Here is a 21,291-nt window from a genome sequence, read left to right on the forward strand (position 1 = left end):
CGGTTTCCTTGGCCATAAAATGAGGGATAATGACAGCACCTGTCTCCCTGCACTGTTCACAAAGTCCTCAGGACAGCACACAGTGGGCACTTAATGTTGGTTTCCTTCCTGTGCCAGACTTGTTTCTCTGTGTTGTCCTCCCTGTGACGGCCCATCTCTCCTATCCTTCAGCAATTCCCCAGGCCGTCTGTCCTCTGGCTTCCCAATCACAAGCCATCTTTAAGCAGCTCAGCTCCTGTGCCGGGTGCCCTCACACTGTGCCCGCTCCTTCCTCCGCCTTGCTCTTGCCAGCTTCCTCTCCTGGTGCTACTGGGCAGGTATGGAGCAACCCATAGTACAGAATCTCTTCAGAGAAATTGCTGCTGCCTCATCTTGACTTGGCCCTCAGCGTCCCTCCCCACAGTAGCCCTCCTGCACCAGACCCACATCAAGTATGACCCTGAGCGCTCTCCTCCCCTTCTCAAAATCTCACAACACCTTGACGTCATCCCTCGTTTTCTTCTTTAAGAGGTGGCCCTTCTCACCAAGGCTAACTCCTTTCCAGCAGATCGCCCTCCTCCTCACATTCCTCCCCCCCATGTTTCATCTCTGACCTTCCTGCCTACACACATGCCCATCCCTTAAAAAGCTGTCTATGGGCAGCGTTCCTGTTCCTCTCCTCCCCTTTCCCATCAGGCTTCCAACCTCATCCACTGAAACTGCCAGAGAGCTTTTTCTTGACCCTCATCCCATCTTTACTTCTTTGAAGGACCTGTCACTTTAGCCACCTTTCCTCTCTCTAGCCTCCTTCCTCTCTAGGTTTTTGGTTGTCTACCTGTCTGACCTCTTCCATGCCAAGTCTCCCTGGCTGGACCATCATCCCTATCTGAGCCCCAAGGCTCCTTCTGGGCCCTCCTCTCGGTACAAAAGGTAACCTTATCAACCCATTACCTCCTTTTCTTTGCACAGTTATCCTGGAGGCAGACCTAGATTTGAGGACAGAACTCCAATACCACATCACCAGCTGCCTATTTGTCCAAAATAACTCATCAGCCCTAACCCACCCCCCCCAACACACAACTTGCCCCTCTTCCAAAATGTCCAGTTTTTGTTGAGTGCAGTACCAACCTTTCAGTTCACTTACATTAAATAAACATTTATTAAACATTTACTATGTGCCAGGCACTGAGCTAAGCTCTGGGGCTACAAATAAGAAAAAAGGCAGTCCCTACCTTCAAGGACCTTACGCTCTAAAGAGAGAAGACAACACACACAGAAGTAGACTGGAACGTGGGGAGGGGAGGGGACACCAGGGGGTGCCTGGGTGAAGGGACATCTTGTAACTGGAGATTGCAGGGCCACCTCCAGTCGGAGGCGAGAGGATGCTGAGGAAGTTGTATTAAGCGAGGCTCCAGTCAGCAGGGAGGTGATGAGTTCAGTCACCTGGGCTTATCCTGGGAGGGCCTTTTGTTCTATAGAGCTGAAACCAGGTTCTCAAATCCGGAATCACCCCCACTCCTAACCGCCCCTCACTTCCCATGGAGCCAGTTAGGTGCCAGATCTTGCCAATTCTACCAGCACACCTCATGTCTAGCTCTGTACCTCATCACTTTATGTCATAGCCAGCCTCCTTATTGGGTTCCCCTGCCTCAGCTCTCCCTGCTCCCCTGCACTCACACAGCTGCCCGGGGAATCCCTTTGACAACACTCGATAAACCCTAGTGGGTCCCCATTACCTTTGGGATCAAATGGGAGCCTCTCTGTTCCATGTTCGAAGCCTCACACAACCTGGCTCCAAACTTGCCTTTCCAGTCTTTTTTTGGGGGGGGGGGAGGCAATCAGGGTTAAGTGACTTGCCCAGGATCACACAGCTAGTTAAGTGTCACGTGTGAGTCCAGGGTTGAACTCAGGTCCTCCTGAATCCATTGTGCCACCTAGCTGCCCCCCTTTCCAGTCTTAATAGCATCCTTCCTGCCTTGTGTGCTACTGTCTAGCCAAGTTGGCCTTTCCTGCTCCTCATACGTGACCCTCGGTTTCTCACGCAACTCAGGTCTTTAGTCTCTCCAGCTTTGTTCCCCTCAAGCACCCTTTTCCACAGGAGGCCTTTCCTGATTCAGCTCTTGCCCTTTATAATAATGACTAGCATTTATTTATGCGCTTTAAGGTTTGCAAAGTGCTTTACAAATCTCACTTGATCCTCACAACAACCCTGGGAGGTGGGCATATTATTATCCCTATTTTACAGAAGGGGAAACTGAGGCAGAGTGTGGTGATGTGACTTGCCTAGGGTCACACAGCTTGAATTTGAACTCAGGCTTCCTGAATCAGGGCCCAGCCATCCGCTGCCTCCAATGCAAGTTCTTTGACGGCTAGTACAATGTCACTCTTGTCTGTGTAATCCGGGTGCTTAGCCGGGTACTTGGCACACAGTAGGTGCTAACTAGGTGCGTACTGATTGACAGGTCCAAGATCACTCGGCCAGTCAGTGACTTAAGGGAAAGGGATAGCGAGGCCTCAGCGGGCTGCCTCAGTTTCCCCCGCGGGCCGTAATCCGAGAGGGTGGGCCCAGGCACTCGCGCTCCCAGATGTCGAGGGAAGGGCGGGGCGGGGCGGGGCCTGAGAGGAGGGACCAGCTGCTGCGTCAGCCCAGCCCTTTCCCCGGCGGGACGCGCAGGCGCAGGCGCATCTCGGTTTCCTGCCGCGCCGCTCTTCCCGGGCCGTGTGCGCAGGCGTGGCGTGCCCCAGCTCCATTGTTGCGTCCTGCTCCGCGTCGCGGCTCCGAGCCAGTCCCGCGGCGCGTGGAGGCCGGCTCCGGGGCGGGGGCGGGGGCGGGGGCTTGCGCAGGCGCGTGGGGGGCGGGGGGGGGGGCGGTGGCTCGCTCTGAGGCACAGGCGCAGGCGCGGAGCAGCCCCGAGCGGCCGAGGGGCTTCGTCGTTTGTCAGAGCCGGTGTCTGGCGTCCCCCGGCTCGTCATGGCGGACGAAGGCAAATCGTACATCGGTGAGTGCCAGGGCCCGGGCCGTAGGCGGGAGCCGTGAGCCCTGGGGAGTGGCCGGGGCCTGGGGCGGGGAGTGGGGTGGGGAGGAGACCGAGCCCCCAGCCCTCTGGGTCGGTGGAACGCTCGGGTGCGGGCGGCGGGGGCGCGCCTCGAGCCGAGAATGGCGCCCCTGAGGCGGCGGGGACGCGTACGGCGGGCGGGGGCGCGCGCGCCGGGCTCGAGCCGGGGGACGCGCCGTAACGGTGGGTCTCGAGCCCCCCTCCAGGCCTCCGGCCGGTTGCGACCGGGCGGGGGGTGGGGCGGCCCTGGCGCGGGTCCTTTTCGCTTACCCCGGAGGCGTGGGGGAGGGACGGCTTCGGGCCGCTCCCAGAGGACGCGTGGGGCGGGACCGGCTGCGGGGGCCCCCCCCCCAGGCCGCGGCCGGACGGGGGTCCTGGGGCGAGCTCCTGCCAGCCGCTTAATGATCTTGGCTCAGTTTGCCCACACGTGTAACGAGAGCACGCGTGCCACAGTGCCACACTGCAAGAAGCAGGGCCACCAAAGGGCGGCCACGCGTGGCATCGTGTCGTGTTTTCTTGTCCGGACTTGGGTCCGGTCTGATGTCGGTTGGGCGCCCCGATCAGGGGGCGCTGCGCACACAGACGGGGGCGGGGCCGGGGCCGGGGCCGGGGCCGGGAAGGAGCCCCTGGCACGTCCCCAGGATCCGTGAAGGTGGGTAGGACACAGGCGGTGTTACTCTGTAGTGGCCTTTCTGTCTGAGCCCCTCATCACAGTGTGTGGTCCCCAGAGCCTTTCAGGGGTCTGACTAAAAGGTCTCCATTCCTAATGTGGCAGACACCGATAGAGCTCAGGTAAACAAAAATTCTCGAGGGGGTCCCTTAGCTTTAAGGGGGTGAAAGGGTTCTGAGACAAAGTTGGAGGACTGCTGACCTCTAAAGAGGACGTAGTTAGATCCCGTGAGAGAGTGGGGGGAGCAGGGGGCTCTTGGCAAGAAGGGCCATCCCCTCCCTGAAGACTGGAGGAAAGGGGGGGGGGTAGGGAAAATAAGGGAACGTGGGACAAGTGGCTTCTGCTTGCTCAGTGACGTGAGGGTGATGATGACACCTGCCTGGCCTTTGCCAGGGTCACACAACTTGCAAGTGTCTGAGGCCGCATTTGAACCCCACAGAGTCGCCAGGCTGCCTCTGTGATGAGAGGAATGAGATCTGGGGCTTGAGGAAAGGGAAGGCTTACAACTGTTAGTACTGGGGAGAAGAGCAATCAGTAAGGAAAGAAGAAAATGGTTGTCATAAATCAATCACCAAGCACTTGTAAGTGCCAGGCTGGGTGCTGAGCACTGTACTGCACGCTGGGGAAATGAGATGCGAAAAAAGTCTGCTCTCAAGAAGCTTCCATTGGATCTCCCCAAGCCAGTATTGAGGGGTGTGGGACCTTAGCTGATGGGATCAAGAAAGGCTCCCGAAAGGAGTCGAGTGAGCTGCGATTCTGAGGTGAGGAAGTTGTGCCTTCCAGGTGTGGGCAAGGAAGACCCAAAGACCAGCGGGAAGAGCTAGATCTAAGGCTGCAGGGAGGGAGAAACCCGCGATGAGCCGAGCCCAGGAGGTTGGGGCCAGTTTGTGAATGAGTGGGCAGTTAACATTCTCCGGGGCAGGGGGAGGAACCTGTGGCTGGCTTCAAGGCCCCGTGTGGCCTTCTGGGGCGTTGGGGTCGGCCTTTTGGCTGAGTCCCAAGTTTTACAGAACAAATTCTTCTATTAAGGGGGTTTGTTGTGTGAAATGCGGATTCAGTCAAAGGACTGCACTTGTGGACCTTGAGGCCACAGTTCCCCGCCCCAGAGTTAGTGCTGTTTTCTGGACTAATCTCCTTTGACTCTTACTAAGTTCCTGTTGGGTACATGCTGCTGTTGTCTCCATTTTTAGGTGAGGAAACTGAGGCGGGCATCGGTAAGGGACTTGCCCAGGGTCACACAGCTAGGAAGAATCTCAGGTCTCCGTGAAGACAAGGCCTTTACTAATGCCAAGCAAAGAAGTCTGCATGATCCTGGAAGTCTTAGTGACAGGGGCGTATGGTGCACGGCAGGGTCATCAGGGTTAGGCTTGGGGTTTGGGATGATTCCATTGGCAGCATTTGGAGCATGATCAGAGAGAGGAGGGACTTGAGACATGGAGACCAGTGAGGAGGTGAGGCTGGCAATGAATGGATGGAGAAGGCCATGGAGGAGAGGGGGAGGGAGGGAGGGTCCTCCCTGGGAGCTGGTAAATGGTATGTTGGGGAGAGCGACAACTGGAATGAAGGGATCTGAGTTCAAATTCCTTCTCTGAGTCTTGCCGCCTTTGTGACCTGGGCCAATCCCTTCGCCTCCCTGGGCCAAACAAAGTTTCCTCATCTATAGAATGGAGACGTTGAGCTTCCTTATAGCTCTGTCTGTGATACAGCGATCCTTGCCTACCTGTGCAGATAAAATATAGGCAGAGAAAATTGTCATAGGAGTTAAAATGTTAAGTACCTGAGAGAAGTCACGAAGAGTCTAGAGACCTTCAAAGGGGGAGGGATCACACGTAAGGTGAGAAGATCTGGGAAGACTAATGAAACAGGCAGCACCTGAGCTGAGCCTCAAAGGAAAGACAGGATTTCTGCAGGGAGAGGGCGAGAGGCCCGGCCTTGGGTTGTGTCTGTGTCTGTGTGTGTGCTGGAGCTTGGTTACCCATTTTTTAAATTTTTATTGACATTCGTTTTTCATCGAGTTATCCATCCCTCCTCTCCTCCCATAGAGCCATCCCTCATGACAAAGAATAAAAAAAGGAGTTCCTCAGCACCAGGCCTGTACTAGCTCTGTCTGGCAGAGTCTGGCACTTGTGCAGCAGGGCACACTTTCTCACCTCTTCGGAAGGTCTTTGTAATTACACAGGGTGCAGTGTTGTGGGTGCTTGTCATTGTTCTTTCTCTTTACTGTAGTCATTGTGTATATTTTCCTGGTGCATGGGCCCGTGTCAGACTTCCAGGCCTTCTCGTCTTCTTAATGTTCATTGTTTTTTATGGTGCTGTCGTACTCTGTTCCCTTTCTCTCTGTCGTTTGTTTGGCCAGCCCTCCATTGATGGACGTAGTCTTTGTTCCCAGTTCTCTCTGTTTCCAGCACTCACAGGGGCTGCTATGAATGTTTGGAATATAGGGCCTTTCTGTCTCTGACCTCTTTGGAGTGCAGAAGACAGTACTGGTTTTTTTTTTTTAGCATAATTCCAAGTGCTTTCAGAGTGCTTGAGCTAATTCGCAGGTCTGCCAACAGAGAGTATTTGTGTACCTGACTTCCCAAAGCCAGAGGGGCAAAATCTTAGGGGAAGATGAAGATTTCATTTTTCGAAATGTGGCATTGGGGGCAGCTAGGTGGCGCAGTGGATAGAGCACTGCCCCTGAAGTCAGGAGGGCCTCAGTTCAAATTTGGCCTCAGACCAAACACGTGACCGTGGGCAAGTCACTTAACCCCAATTGCCTAAAAACAAAAAAAAAAAAGAAAAAATGTGGAATTGGCTATATCCCTAAGAGATCATACAAATGGGAAAGGGACTCACATGTACAAAAATATTCATAGCAGCCCTTTTTGTGGTAGCAATGAATTGGAAACTAAGGGGATGCCCATCAATTGGAGAATGGCAGAGCAAGTTGTGGTATATGAATGTGATGGAATGCTATTGTGCTATAAGAAATGATGAACAGGCTGACTTCAGAAAAACCTGGAAAGACTTGTGTGGTCTGATGCAGAGTGAAGTGAGCAGAACCAAGAGAACATTGTACACAGTAACAGCCACAGCCACGTTGTGTGATGACTAATATTGATAGACTTAACCCTTCCCGCCAATACAAGGATCTAAGACATCTCCAAAGGCCTTGTGATGGAAAATGCTATCCACATCCAAAGAAAGAACAATGGAAGTTGAATTGCTGGGTTTTTTTTCTCTTCTGTTGAGTTTTGTTTCCTCTTTCTGATGGTTCCTCCTATTGGTTTTAATTTTTGCTTGCAACATCACTAATGTGAAAATGTTTAATAGGAATGTAAATGTATAGCCTGTATCAGATTGTGCACCGTCTTGGGGAGGGTGGTGGGGAGGAAGGGGGAGAAAAATTTTAAACTCAAAAAGCATATGGAAGTGATTGTTGATAAATCAAAATAAATTAAGAAAAAAATGTGGAATTGGGGGTTGTAAATGTGGGGTTGGAGGAAGTTGGGGTGGAAATAAGGTTTTGAGAATCATCCTAGGTAAAAAGTAAAACTGAAGCCTTGGGAATCAGTGGGATCACCCTGACTAGGAAGCCCTTTGGGGGAAAAGCCCCATTTAGGGGGCAGATGAGGAAGAGTTACTCGGGAAGGAAAATTGAAAAATGCTGCGTGAGGCACCGTGCTCTGTGCACAAAGCGCTATCCCTGCAAAGGCCCAGGCTGGCACTCTTGCTCTGAGATTCTGATAAAGCACACACCGGACAAGCCCCTGGAAGGCACCCCTAGGAGGTCTGAGGTCTGAGGCCTAAGGCCTGGGAGAGTTGCTGCGCTTCCAGCCTTCCAACCAAGACTGGGAGGAGACCCAGTCTCCCCAAAAAAACATGCTATGTGAGGTACACCAAGTGTGAGGAGAAAATGGAAATAGAGTGAATTTTAAGGTGTCAGGCAGGTGTAAATTAACCTGAGCAGACCCACCCAACAGTAGCCTAGAGGAAGACCTGTAGAGAGCTCACTCCAGGGACCTCCTTAGGACTGGATTGAAGGGGGGGGGGGGTGGAACAGTGCTTTTTCCAGCTTGCCTTGAGGCTGTCCTTGTGTGCTGCCGGTTTGACTCCAGACTAAGCTTTGAAAACCACATTCTCTTGTTCCAGCACCTTTTGTGCTCTTTATCTACAGAGGCTCTTCTTAAAGTGAGGCTAGCCCTCCCACAGTCATCAGCTCAAGGTTCCCATTGGGCACCTTCTCAGTGGCAACCATGGCACCCCCAGGACTGCTCCTTCCCTGGCATGGTTCGCCTTCCATTTTCAGGACTTGGGTTTATCGTGGCATTGATCAGAGTTCTAAAATCTGTCCAAAAATGGCTATAGAAATGTTCTCCTTCTGCTCCTTTCACTCTGCATCATTTCATAGACATCTTCCCAGTTTCCTCTGAAACTGTCCATTTCCTTCATCACTTCTTGTGGCACAATCATATTCCATTACATTCGTCTAAGATCATTTGTTGAGCCATTCCTCACTCCCTTAGTTTCCAGGTTTGGGCTACTCCAAAAAAACTCTAATATTCCTGTACGTGGAGGTCCTTTTCCTGCTTTGATCCCTTTGGGCTATAGGCCTAGCTAGGTCACAGGGTTTTCACAGTTTAGTAACTTCATTATGGAAGTTTAGGCAGCTCGGTGGTTCGGTAAACAGAGCACTTGTCCTGCCTGGAGTCAGAAAGACCTCAATTCAGTTACAGCTTCAGACATTCACTAGTGGTGTATGATCCTGAGCAGGTCACTTAACCTTTGTCAGCCTCGTTTTCCTCAACTGTAAAATGAGGATCAAATGAGATAACGTTGTAAAGCACTTAGCATAGTACCTGGGGCACATAGTAGGGACTTAATAAATGCTTATTCCCTTCCTCCTTTAGTAACTTTTTGGACATTCCCATAGCCGCTATAATATTTGTCATCTTTGCTAATCTGATTAGTGTGGGGAGGAACCTCCAAGTTATTTTAATTTGCATTTCTCTAATTATTAGTAATGAGGAGCATTTTTCTATTGTTGTTGATAGCCAGGCAACACACAAGGATTCGTTTATTTATTTAATAATTAATTTGTTTTTAGTTTTCAACATTCATTTCCATAAGATTTTGAGTTTTAAATTTGCTCCTCCTCCCTCTCCTCCCTTCTCCCCAAGACGGCATGCAGTCTGATATAGGCTCTACTTATACATTCGTATTAAACATATTTTCACATTAGTCATGATGTAAAGAAGAATTAGAACTGATGGGAGAAACCACAAGAAAGAAGAAGAGAGCAAATAGTATATGCTTCCATCTGCATTCAGACTCCGTAAGTTCTTTCTCTGGATGTGGATAGTGTTTTCCATCATGAGGCTTTTGGAATTGTCTTAGATCCTTGCATTGCTGAGAAGGGCTAAGTCTAACAAAGTTAGTCGTTGCACAATGTGACTGTTTCTGTGTACAGTGTTCTCCTGGTTCTGCTCATTTCATTCTGCATCAGTTCATATAAGTCTTGCCAGGTTTTTCTGAAGTCTGCCTGCTGATCATTTCTTTTCTTTTTTGTGAGGCAGTTAGAGTTAAGTGACTTGCCCAGGGTCACACAGCTAGTAAGTGTCCGAGTGTCTGGTCTGAGACTGGATTTGAACTTAGGGCCTCCCGACTCCAGGGCCGGTGCTGTATCCATTGCGCCACCTAGCTGTCCCTTGCTCATCATTTCTTATAGCACAATAGTATCCCTTACATTCATATACTACAACTTGTTCAGCCATTCCCCAGTTAATGGGCATCCCCTTAATTTCCATTTCTTTGCCACCAAACAAAGAGCTGCTATAAATATTTTTGTACATGTGGGTCCTTTTCCCATTTTTATGATCTCTCTGAGATACAGCCCTGGAAGTGATATTGCTGAGTCAAAGGGTATGCATGCTTTCATAGCCCTTTGGACATAGTTCCAAATTGTTCTCCAAAATGGTTGGACCATTTCACAACTCCACCAGCGATGTATCAGTGTCCCAATTTTCCCACATCTTCTCCAACATTTATCATTGTCCTGTTTTGTGATGTTGGCCAGTCTGATGGTGTGATGTGGTACCTCAGAGTTGTTCTGATTTGCATTTTTCTAATCGATACCTACAAGTATTTATTAAGCACCGGCTCTGTTCAGGTACTGTATGCTAAGTGATGGGGGAACAAAGAGAGGCAGGAGACGGTTCTGTTCCTTCAAGAACTCTTAATCTAATGGAGAGCTTGGATCTCTTCCTTTGAAAATTGCCTGTTCTTTTACTAATTATCTTTTGGGGAATGGTTCTTTGTTGTTGTTGAGTCATTCAGTCATGTTCTGCTCTTTGTGACCCCATGAACCATAGCATGCCAGACTCTTGTATCCCTTGTTGTCTCCAGAAGTCTGTCAGGGCTCGTGTTTTTTGGCTTCCGTGATACTATCCAATCTTTCCCACCATCAGAGTCTTTTTCAGTGAGTCCCGTCCTCTCGTTGTGTGACTTCAGTATTTGACGTTCCAGTGAATGGCCTGGATTTTAAGTATTGACCGATTTGATCTCCTTGCTGTCCAAAGAACTCTCAGAAGTTTGAAAAGTATTGATTCTCTTGTGCTCAGCTTTCCTCATAGGCCAATTCTCACAGCCATACAAGGCTACTGGAAAAACCATAGATTTGACTCTACAGACCTTTGTCAGCAAGGTGATGTCTCTGCTTTTTAGTCTGCTGTCCAGATTTGCCATAACTTTTCTTCCTAAGGGTGAGTGTCTTTTAATTCACCATCTGCAATGATCCTTGGGCCCAAGAATATAAAACCTGACACTGCTTCCATTTCTCCTCTCTTTATTTGCCAGGAAGTGATGGGACCAGTTGCCAAGATCTTAGTTTTATAAATGTTAAGCCTCAACCAGCTTTTACACCCTCTTCTTTCACCCTCATCAAGAGGCTTCTTAATTCCTCTTCGCTTTCTGCCATCAGAGTAGTGTCATCTGGGATTGTTGATCTATCTCCCAGCAACCTTAGTTCCAGCTTGATTCATCTAGCCTGGCATTTTACATGATGTACTTTGCATATAAGTTAAATAAAGAAAGTGGCAGTACACAGCCTTATCCTATGCCTTTCCCAATCTCGAGCCAGTCTGTTGTTCCAAGTCTGGCTTTAGCTGTTGCTCCTTGTCCAGCACACAGGTTCTTCAGGAGACCAGTCAGATGATCTGGTACGCCCATCTCCTTGAGGGCTTGCAGCGTTTTGTTGTGATTCACACACTCAAAGGCTTTAGTGTAGTTTGGCAATAAAAAGCTTATGATCTGAGCCACAGTCAGCTCCAGGTCTTACTTTAATTGAACGGTTAGAGCTTTTCAACCTTTGGCTTCGAAGTATATAATCAGTCTGATTTCTGTGTTGACCATCTGATGATGTCCATGTATAGACCTTTTGGGTTGTTGAAAAAGAGTGTTTGCAAGGGGCAGCTAGATGGCACAGTGGACAGAGCACCGGCCCTAAAGTCAGGTGGACATGAGTTCAAATCCGGCCTCAGACCAAACACTTGACGTGCACTAGCTGTGTGACCTTGGGCAAGTTGCTTTACCCCAATTGCCTCGAAAAAAAAAAGAGTATTTCCTCTGACCAGTGAGTTATCTTGGCAAAATTCTGTTTGCCTGTGCTCTGCTTCATTGGCACTTCTAATGCCAAACCTGCTGTTATTCTAATTCTCTTTTGATTTCCTGCTTTAGCATTCCATTCCCCTATGATGAATGTGACATCTTTTTTGAGTGTTATTTCTTGAAGATGTTGTAGGTCTTCATAGAACTGATCAGCTTTGGCCTCTTCAGCATCATTGATTGGAGCATAGACTGTATTGTTGTGGTGTTGAAGGGTCTGCTTTGGATTCGAACGGATGTCATTCTGTCATTTTGGAGATTCTATGCCAGTACTGCTTTTCTTACCCTTGTATTGATGTGAGGGCTACTCCATTTCTTCTAAGGCATTCTTTTTATTCATTCATTCATTTATTTATTTATTTTTTGGGCTAGGCAGTGGGCTGAAGTGACTTGCCCAGGGTCACACAGCTAGTAAGTGTCAAGTGTCTGAGGCTGGGCTTGAACTCAGGTCCTCCTGACTCCAAGGCCAGCACTCTATCCACTGCGCCACCTCGCTGCCCCTTTCTAAGCCATTCTTGCCCATTGTGTAGTGATCATTCAAATTCATTTCACCCATTCTGATCCATTTAAGGCCACTGACCAAAATGTCAGTGTTGAATCTTTCCATCTGCTATTTGATCACAGCCAGCTTAGCTTGGTTCATACAGCTTACATTCCAGGTTCCTGCGCAACCTTGATCTTTACGGCATCGGCCTTTCCTTTCATCTCCAGACACACCCACAGCTCTGCTTCCCATTCCCTTTGGCTCGGCGGCTGCACCAGCACTGGGGCTACTTGGGGTCCTCTGCTCTTCCCTGGGGGTGTGTGCGCTACCTTCTGGCCGCTTTTACCATTTTAGTACTGTCCGTGGGGTTTTCTTGGCAGTCATACTAGAGTAGTTTGCCGTTCCCTTCTCCAGCGGAACATCTTTTGTCAGAATTGTCCCCTGTGGCCTGTCCGTCTTGGGCAGCCCTGCCAGACAGAGCTCAGGCTTGTATTGAGCTATACTGACAGGACAGGACAGTGAAGTGGGGGGGTGGAAGAAGATTCTAATTTCATAAATTTATGACACCTTTATCAGAGAAATTTGCTGCAAAGAGTTTTCCCAGTTCATGTTTTGGTTTTAATTTTAGCTGTATTAGATTTGTTTGTATAAAAGCTTTTACATTTTATATAATGAAAACTGTCCATTTCATCTTTCTTTTTTTTTTTTTTTTTTTTTTTTTTTTTTGTGAGGGCAATTGGGGTTAAGTGACTTGCCCAGGGTCACACTAGTAAGTATCAGGTATTTGGTGTGAGGCCAGATTTGATCTCAGGTCCTCCTGACTCTCGGGCCAGTGTTCTATCCACTGCGCCACCCCATTTCATCTTTCCTGCAATCCTTTCTTTCACCTGTTTAGTCATGAATTCTTCCTTTATCCATAAGTCTAAAAGGTAATTTCTCCCTTCTTCCTAATTTGCTTGTGATGTCACCTTTTTATGTCTAAGTCATGCACCCATGTAATCCTCCCCAGGGTTCTATCCCAGTCTTTCCTCCTTGATTCAGCCTCCAAGAACGTCGTCTTCCCCTTGAACCAGTATAACAGGGATAGTTTGTCCCTCACGATGCAGGACCTGTTAGGAACGGAGTTGCCTTTTGTCCACGAGTCTCAGTGTGTTTCCATCCCCAGCTCGGCTTGCTTTGGATACCGTGTTTGCAGCCTGGTCAGTGCTTTGTTGACAAGTTCTTCTTTTGGTGTCTGACGGAGATCTCTATCCCTCCCTCCAGAGCACGATGACCGTGTTGGGGGTAGCTTCCCCCAAAGACGGAAGAAAGGCCGGGGCCCCTTCCGGTGGAAATACGGCGAGACAAATTCACGGCCTCGAAACCGAGGTGGCCCTGGACCCCGAGCTTCCCGCGTGGAGGAGGATGATGGGGATGTTGCCATGAGTGATGCTCAGGATGGGCCCCGATCCCGGTAGTAAGTACCCACTTCCACCCACAAGAAGGAACTTTGAATGAAGCGGCCTGTGGGAGGACAAAGTCTCTTCCCCGACCTGACCCACACCCCTGAGGCCAGAGATTATTCACCATTTCTTCCCATTGCTTTCTGAAATTGGTGGGAGACTACTCAGTCCAGCTCAGCTAGTCAGCAAACATTTGTTAAGCACCTACTATTTGCCAGGCATTCAGCCCCCAGGCTGATGATTGTGCAATGAGTCTTAGCCCTGGTTTGAAATGAGGGACTCCGGGAAAAGATCCCTGTAGGTCAACAGGTCATTCTACCTCTTTCTCTGTAGCACACCTTACAACTCACGACCTAACCGGAGAGGAGGAGATAATTGGCACGACCGAGACAGAATTCATGTCACCGTGCGCCGAGACAGGCCTGGCCAAGACAGAGGTGGCGCCGCCGGCTCCAGCCTCGATGCGGCCCCCAAAAACTGGTTCAGAATCACGGTGAGTGCCACTCCTGGGTATGGAGACATTGCTCCATTGGGAAGGTGGGAGAAGCTCAGCCTGGCCACTCCTGTGCTGGGGGGCGGAGGTGGGTCTCCAAAGACCTGGAGTCTGGAGAGCGCTCCTTTTGGGCATGTTCTGGTCTTTGGGCAAGGGAGACAGGAGCCATGTTCTGTGTGTTCTTTATGTCCGTCAGACATAATTTTAGCTGTATTAGATTTGTTTGTATAAAAGCTTTTACATTTTACATAACGAAAACTGTCCATTTCATCTTTTTTTTTTTTTTTTTTGGTGAGGGCAGTTGGGGTTAAGTGACTTGCCCAGGGTCACACAGCTAGTAAGTGTCAAATATTTGGTGTGAGGCCGGATTTGAACTCACATTCTCCTGACTCTCGGGCCAGTGTTCTGTCCACTGCGCTGGAGGAGAGGCTGGTCCTGTTCTCTCTCTAATGTTCTTCTCACTCCTCTCCTCCCCCCCCAACCCTCCCAGATCCCTTACGGCAGAAAGTACGACAAGTCATGGTTGTTGAACTCCATCCAGAGCAAATGCAGTGTCCCCTTCAATCCTGTTGAGGTAAGGGCATGTGCCCAGACTGGGCTTTGTCACACCTGCGTGTTGTAGGCCACAAGCACTGATTAAGCACCACCTGTGTGCCCCTCGGCAGCAGCCTTCCAGCTCGAAGGACAGTTTGGTGGAAGAGGGTTGACCTTATTCTGGCCTCAGATAATGGAAATGGCCAGGCAGGTTTCGGCTTGATGGGGATGCACTTTGCTGGCCTTCAGCGCCGTCCACAGGCCGCCGTGGGCTATGGTGGGAAGATGCCCTCTGCTGGGCTCCAGGGCTCAGGCGTCTGCACTGTGCTGTCCCCCAGTTTCACTATGAGAACACCCGGGCCCAGTTCTTCGTGGAAGACGCCAGCACTGCGTCTGCCCTCAAGGCTGTGAATCACAAGATTTTGGACCGAGATAACCGAAAGGTAGGAAGGGCACTGGGGGCTGGGGTGGGGCAGCCGGTGAAGGGCTTTGAGGTGTGTGAACCTCATGCTGGGCTCCTCGTGTCCCTGCAGATATCAGTCATCATCAACCCATCTGCCCCACCCACGTCGGTGCAGAATGAGCTCAAGCCTGAGCAGGTGGAGCAGCTCAAGGTGAGACCTCGCCTCCTGTGAGCCCCCCCCCCAAGCTCCTGTCTACCTCCCTCTCCCGCTCTGACTCTGCCGTCCTTTCCTCCCCGCAGTTTGTCATGAGCAAGCGCTACGACGGCTCCCAGCAGGCCCTGGATCTGAAGGGCCTCCGCACAGACCCAGGTAGGGCCCCTGGCCCTCGGGATTTATGGGGAGGCTGCGGCTCGGCTCTCCTCTGAACGCTCCTTCCTTTTCTCCCCAACGTCTGCAGACTTGGTGGCCCAAAACATTGACGTCATCCTGAATCGCAGAAACTGCATGTCCGCCTCCCTGCGGATCATCGAGGAGAACATCCCCGAGGTGAGGCCTGGGTAGCCGTCGGGGGAGGGGCCGGGCCCTGCAGGCCCCCCACCCTCCCTTTCACTCCAGAGTCCTCTTTACTTCTTTCGATTCCCTTCCCGCCGCCAGCTGCTGTCACTGAATCTGAGCAACAACCGCCTGTATAGGCTAGATGATCTGGCCGAGATTGTGCAGAAGGCACCAAACCTCAAGATCCTGAACCTTTCTGGGAATGAAGTGAGAGCCAAGGCTGGGCTGGACGGGCGGGGGGCAGGGAGGGAGGTGTAGGCAGGTTCTGGGGCCCAGCCCCCTGTCCGCCTCCTCTCTGCAGCTGAAGTCAGAACGAGAGCTGGACAGGGTGAAGGGGCTGAAGCTGGACGAGCTGTGGCTTACCGGGAACCCCTTGTGTGACGCTTTCCGGGACCAGTCGTCCTACATTAGGTCAGTGCCAGCCCCTGACTCCCCTCCTGGGGACCAGCACCCCCCGGGGGGATGACATAATTTGCCCTGAGGAGGCCCAGCCTGCAAGAGTGGAGCCCGGACCCGGATTCAGCTGCCCTCTGAGCAAGGAGCCCACAGCCCACTCACTCCCTGTGGTATTCGTCTGTGTCTGTCTGATTGGCTTGAAGGTTTCCTGCATCCCCCTGTTTGTTGCTTCTCTCCTTTAGCACACGGCCTCTTCCGCCATCTTCCCTCTGTAACCTCTGCTCCAGGGAGGGAGCAGGGACCCTTTCCTATAGTGCCCTGGGGACCCTTGGCCCCCCAGTCTCCCTGATGTACCTGGTGCCGAGAGCACAGCCCCGTGGCTGAGCCAGGGCTCGTTACTGCCAACGCCTCCCTGCTCTGATGGGCCCGACTTTATGGAGACGGGCGCGCTTGTCCTTTGGGCCTGCGCGGAGGCGTGACGAGGCCCTCTTCCCTCACACAGTCCATCACCTTTGCTTAGTTCCAAGAGCTGGGCCTGCAGCCGGTGGGCTGCGGGGACCCCAGGACAGGATCCAGGGGTGGAAGCTATGGGGGCACAGGCCACTGAGGAGATGACCCCCCGTGGGGGCACAGACCCTCCCTTACTTGCACATGTCCCACACCTTGCTCGGCCCCGGAAGATGGCTGGTTAGCCAGAGACGGGTAAGATTCCTCAAGGGAGGAACAACCTAAGACAGGCACAGTCGCACAGGGGCCAGCAGGAGAGAACTTGGGGGCCAACAGAGGTGGGGCACAGACCCTCACCCCCCCAGCTTGGGAGGGCCTGCCTTTGGGGCGTCTCCTGCCCCCGTGGCTGCTCCACTCCACGTGCCCAGCTCAGACTTGGACCCAGGCAGAGGGCAGAGACTCAGCCCACGAGAAGCGTTGAGGTGCCACGGAAGCCTTTGACTTCCTTTTCCCTGGACCAGGGGGGGCAGAGGGCAGCTCCAGGAAAGGCCTGTGTTAGGCAGCCAGTCCTCCCTCCTCGCTCCTCCCCTCCTCTCCTTTCTGGCTCCGCTGTGCTCCTGTCGCCCCTCGGCTCTGCCTCTCTCCCTCTCCCCACCCCGGCTTCTCGCTATGTTCCTCCAACATCCTGTCCCACCCCCTGGTATATCTTGGCCCAGGCTGGGCCTGACAGCAGTGATGGACATCATCTGAGGCAGCTGGGTCCCTGGGCTCCCACCCCCTTTCCCCCTCCCCTGGGCTGCACAGGTGAGTACGAGGAAGGTAAGAGAAGGGAGCCCCTTGACTGGGAGTATCGTTGCTTCCCATGCACTTGAGAAAGGGGGACAAGTCAGGAAGGAGGCTGGGCTTCAGGGGTAGCTAGTGAGGTCTACGTTAGGGAGCCGAGCAGAGGGATCCCCTCGCCCCGAAGGGCCCAGGACCGGGGCGGGCCGTGCCTGGGGTCTTGGTGTGTTTGCTCCTAGAGCGGCCCTGGCGACACGCTGGCCCTGAGGTGTCGCTCACTCCTGTCCCGTTCTTGACAGCGCCATCCGGGAACGCTTCCCCAAATTGCTTCGTCTGGTGAGTTCAGCCGTCTTTCTCTCCTCTCTTGGACTCTGACCTCTGGGGATCGATTGATGATCTGACGCCCCTTGTGCCCCATTAATGTCCTGAGTGGCATCTTAAGCTTCATTCTCACACTTCCCTCCAGTTCTCCCAATCTGTTGCTCCGCCTGGGTCTCTGGGCCAGGCTCTCCATCTGTCTGTCCCTCCGCCCCCACGCCCCCACGTCCCTGTGACTCTTCACTCACAGAGAATTCAGACCTCTTGTCCTTCACTCTCTTTTGCCCCTTTCTTTGCCTTCCCCAGGACGGCCATGAGTTGCCCCCCCCAATTGCCTTTGATGTGGAAGCTCCTACTACGCTCCCGCCCAGCAAGGTATGGGGCCATGGGAGGGGCCGAGGCCAGAGAGGGCTTCCCGTGGGCCTGACTTGTCGCCCTCCTCCCCACCCACTCTCTCTCTCTCTGGGTTCAATGCAGGGCAGCTACTTCGGATCAGAAAACCTGAAGGCCATGGTCCTGTACTTCCTGCAGCAGTGAGTGTGGCAGGCGAGAGGGGGATGGGGCAGAGACAGTTGCAGAGCTGGGGGCCCAGGGAGAGGCCTCATTCACTTTCTCCCTTTGCAGGTATTATTCTGTGTATGACTCTGGAGACAGGCAAGGGCTTCTGGACGCTTACCACGACCAGGCTTGCTGCTCCCTCAGCATTCCCTTCAGCATCCATAACTCGGCTCGGTGAGTGCCCCGTCTGGGGGTGAGTGGGCTATGCGTGGCGCCCATCCCTTCTGGGTTACCAGCTCTGTCACTTGCTTGTCCTAGGGGCAGCATGAGTGAGTACTTCAAAGATAGCAGGAACGTGAAGAAGCTCAAAGACCCCAGTGAGTGGGCTCAGAGGGCCTGGGCGGGGGAGGGGGGCGGGGGCAGGGCTCGGGGAACGCCCAGGGCCCCAGGCCTCCTTTAACAGTGCTCTCCCGCTGCCACCCTCAGCCCTGCGGTTCCGACTGTTGAAGCACACGCGTCTCAATGTCGTGGCCTTCCTCAACGAGCTCCCCAAGACCCAGCATGACGTGAACTCTTTTGTGGTGGATATCTGCGCCCAGACGGTGAGCCCCCATTTCCAGCCTCGCCCTCCTGTAGCGCACTCTTGGAGACACTGGCCCAGGAAATGGGAAGGCCCGGGCGTCAGTGGTGCAGGGAGAGCTGTCTGGGGTGTACGGGCCCCATGGGGGCCTGCTTGCCCCCAGACCACCTTTCTCCACAGCCATCCTGCTTCTGTCTTTTAGGAAACGCTACTGTGCTTTGCTGTGCATGGGGTCTTCAAGGAAGGTGAGCTGGACCTCGTGCTTAACCCCTCCCCCCCTCACCTCTCACCCTTTCTGCTGCCATGGGCTCCAGCGAGTCTGGGTTTGACCTGCCTTTTTCACCTGGCTTTCTCCTACAGTGGATGGAAAATCCCGCGACTCTGTCCGAGCATTCTCCCGAGTGTTCATCGCTGTCCCCTCGAATAATGCTGCCAGGTAAAGGTTCCCTTGCTGGGGGGCCAGGGGACTCGTCAGTGTTTTTTGGGATCGGGGTCTGATGTCTCGTCTTTCAGGCTCTGTATTGTGAATGACAAGCTCTTCATAAGAAATGCCACCACCGATGAAATCCGCCGAGCCTTTGTCATGCCAGCCCCGACCCCCTCCTCCAGCCCCGTGCCTACTCTCTCCCCAGAACAACAAGAGATGTTACAGACCTTTTCGACCCAGTCTGGCATGAACCTGGAATGGTCACAAAAGTGAGTGAGAGAGAGAGAGTGTGTGTGTGTGTGTGTGTGTGCGCGCGCGTGTGTGCGTGCGCATGCGTGTGTATGTATGTGAGTGATGTGCGGTGTGTTTGCATTTGCACGTCTCCAACACACACGCTTATGCTCAGGGTGAGGGGGGTGGGGTCCTGTCAGTGTCCAGAGCTCACTGGGTCGTTCTCCCTCCTGCCAGGTGCCTTCAGGACAATGATTGGGACTTTGCTCGAGCAGCCCAGGTCTTTACACAGCTCAAGGTGAGGCCCGGGGATGGAAGGCAGAATCATTGAAAAGGAGGGATACCTGCTGGCGTCTGTATTACAGATGAGAAGCCTGAGACTCTGCTGGGGACAGATGAGGCCTGGGGGGGCGGGATGGCTTTTGTGGAAGTGTCTGGGCATCAGACACTCATCTCCCTCTCATCTCCTCCGCAGGCTGGTGGCAAGATCCCCGACGTGGCGTTTCTCAAGTGACTCCTGAAGCAGCAACCCCTGCCCCTGTCCCTTGCTTCCACCTCCCCTGGCCTGGGGCCAATGTTATGACTGTGAACAAGGGCTGAGAAAGCCCTGGTCTCCCTTGTTAGGAAAATGTTGGGGAAGACTCCACCTGCGCTGCCACCAGCACCGGCGCCCTCTCGGAAGCCAAAGCTTTGTCTGTAGGACTGAGACACTAAACCGTTGCAGGCCAGACGTCCGAGCACTCCGCCAGCTGGAGTCTTTTGTTCTCCTTTTGATGATAAAGAGTGAAGTCTTACTTTGTGTTGTCTGTAGCCAGAAGTGTTACTTTTCCTGTTGATGCCTGCTGCTGTGGGGGAGCCGGCTCACTTGTCTGTCTCCCAGTCAAGGCTGGGCCATCCCAGCTCCAAAAGTGTTCCTGTGGTCTAGCTGTTCTGTTCATTCCCTTGTTTCGCTTGCCCCGTTTCCTGATGTCAGCTCCTAGCTCCTTCCTTTTTAATTCTGTTTGTTTGTCAATAAATATTGATAAGAGCTAGAAATTGAGACTCCTTCTGGGAAATGGAAGACCAGGGGGGAGGCGGGGAGCAGAGGGGTGGCTTCCTAGCCCACTCTAGGCTCAGGTGGAGAGACCGGAGAGGGGCAGGGAGGAGGGGAGCCTTGGGTATTCCATCACTCCCATACCCTGGCTTGTTCAGCCATGCCCTACTGGATGGACACCCTCTCAGTTTCCAATTTCTTGCCTCCACAAAAAACTGGTCTAGACATTTTTGTACATATAGATCCTTTTCTTTTTTCTCTGATCTCCAGGTCAGAGGACAAAGTTCCAAACTGCTTTCCAGAATGATGAGCCCAGTTCGCAGCTCCACAAGGGCTTGAAAATCCAGAAGCCATGCTGAAGCATTTGGGCAAGGGCTGGCTTAGTGTTGTGGCAGGAGGGGGACCCAAGGAAGGTCTGCAAGGCAGGCAGTAGCTGAAGGAGGGGGCCCCACTTGTGCACCTCCCCAGAGGGAACCCCACTGGAGCACCTGGGTAACCAAGTCATCAAAACAACAGGAACAGAGGGAGAAGAGTAGGAGAAACTTGATTAGGTGGGGAATACAGGAGGGGAGGTAACCAGGTGGTTCCAGGACTAAGGAGCATTTGGGTTTCCTGCCCAGTGGCTGTGCTTACTAACCCTGGGTTTGTGGGGGAGGGGGGGGGGGGGGGGGTTGCCAGAGCAGAAGGTGGAAGAATGGAGAAAAGAGCTCATCTATCTGACATCTTTCTGGGGACCACCATGAAGACCCTTTACCTTTAGGCTGTGATGCCTCGATTCCCTGGAAGTGCTTGGCTACTAAGCAAATAAAAAAACATTGACTTGCTCTCCCACGCTCCACCTTGGCTCTTCCAAATCTCATCCCTCTCCCCACTCTCAGCTGAGAACCCTGATTCATTTTTATGGAAAGAACGGGAGCCATTTGCCATCAGCTCCCGATTCTCCCCTCTTGCTGACCTATCACTCAGATGCTTCTCTGCTCTCTCCTGAACCCCCATCACGCGGTGGCTTACTCCTTACCAAGGCCAACCCTCACTTGCTCAAGCCATCCTGATGCCTCCAACAGATGCCCCCGTCATCCCCACCTTAGGACTTCATTCCCTGCTGCGTGTGAACAGTCCGTGTCTCCAGGGTCCTGAAAAAACCCTTCATTTGTAGCTACCCCTACCCCCAAGTCTACACTAAGTGCTCCCCCTGCCTCTCCCTCTCCACCAAAACTGCTCTCCCCAAAGTGATCAATGATCCAGTGGCCTTTTCTCAATCCTCATCTTCCTTGACCTCTGCAGCCTCGGACACTGTTGCTCACTCTGATTCCCTGATCC

At 52.5% G+C, this 21,291-nt stretch overlaps 1 protein-coding gene across 1 annotated transcript; it reads left to right on the top strand.

The window, feature by feature from the left end:
• Positions 1–2,869: 2,869 nt before the first annotated feature.
• On the top strand, positions 2,870–19,973 carry NXF1 (nuclear RNA export factor 1). The gene is made up of 21 exons (XM_027858863.1): positions 2,870–2,978; positions 13,097–13,289; positions 13,609–13,768; positions 14,259–14,342; positions 14,641–14,745; positions 14,836–14,916; positions 15,006–15,075; positions 15,164–15,252; positions 15,361–15,468; positions 15,563–15,672; positions 17,184–17,220; positions 17,509–17,577; positions 17,680–17,735; positions 17,827–17,934; positions 18,019–18,077; positions 18,187–18,302; positions 18,483–18,525; positions 18,641–18,716; positions 18,794–18,976; positions 19,176–19,236; positions 19,414–19,973. The coding sequence occupies exons 1-21, from the start codon at positions 2,951–2,953 to the stop codon at positions 19,450–19,452; spliced, it is 1,875 nt and encodes a 624-aa protein (XP_027714664.1). The 5' UTR covers positions 2,870–2,950; the 3' UTR covers positions 19,453–19,973.
• The last annotated feature ends 1,318 nt before the right edge of the window (positions 19,974–21,291 follow it).

Source organism: Vombatus ursinus, unplaced genomic scaffold, assembly GCF_900497805.2.
Source record: "Vombatus ursinus unplaced genomic scaffold, bare-nosed wombat genome assembly UNPS02013931.1, whole genome shotgun sequence".
NCBI lineage: Eukaryota > Metazoa > Chordata > Mammalia > Diprotodontia > Vombatidae > Vombatus > Vombatus ursinus.

Bases quoted from the DNA above. Each gene is read 5' to 3' on its own strand.
- NXF1 (XM_027858863.1), top strand. From the start codon at position 2,951: ATGGCGGACGAAGGCAAATCGTACATCG. The intron at 14,917-15,005 runs GTGAGACCTCGC...TCCTCCCCGCAG, and splicing joins AGCAGGTGGAGCAGCTCAAG to TTTGTCATGAGCAAGCGCTA. The intron at 15,076-15,163 runs GTAGGGCCCCTG...CAACGTCTGCAG, and splicing joins GGGCCTCCGCACAGACCCAG to ACTTGGTGGCCCAAAACATT.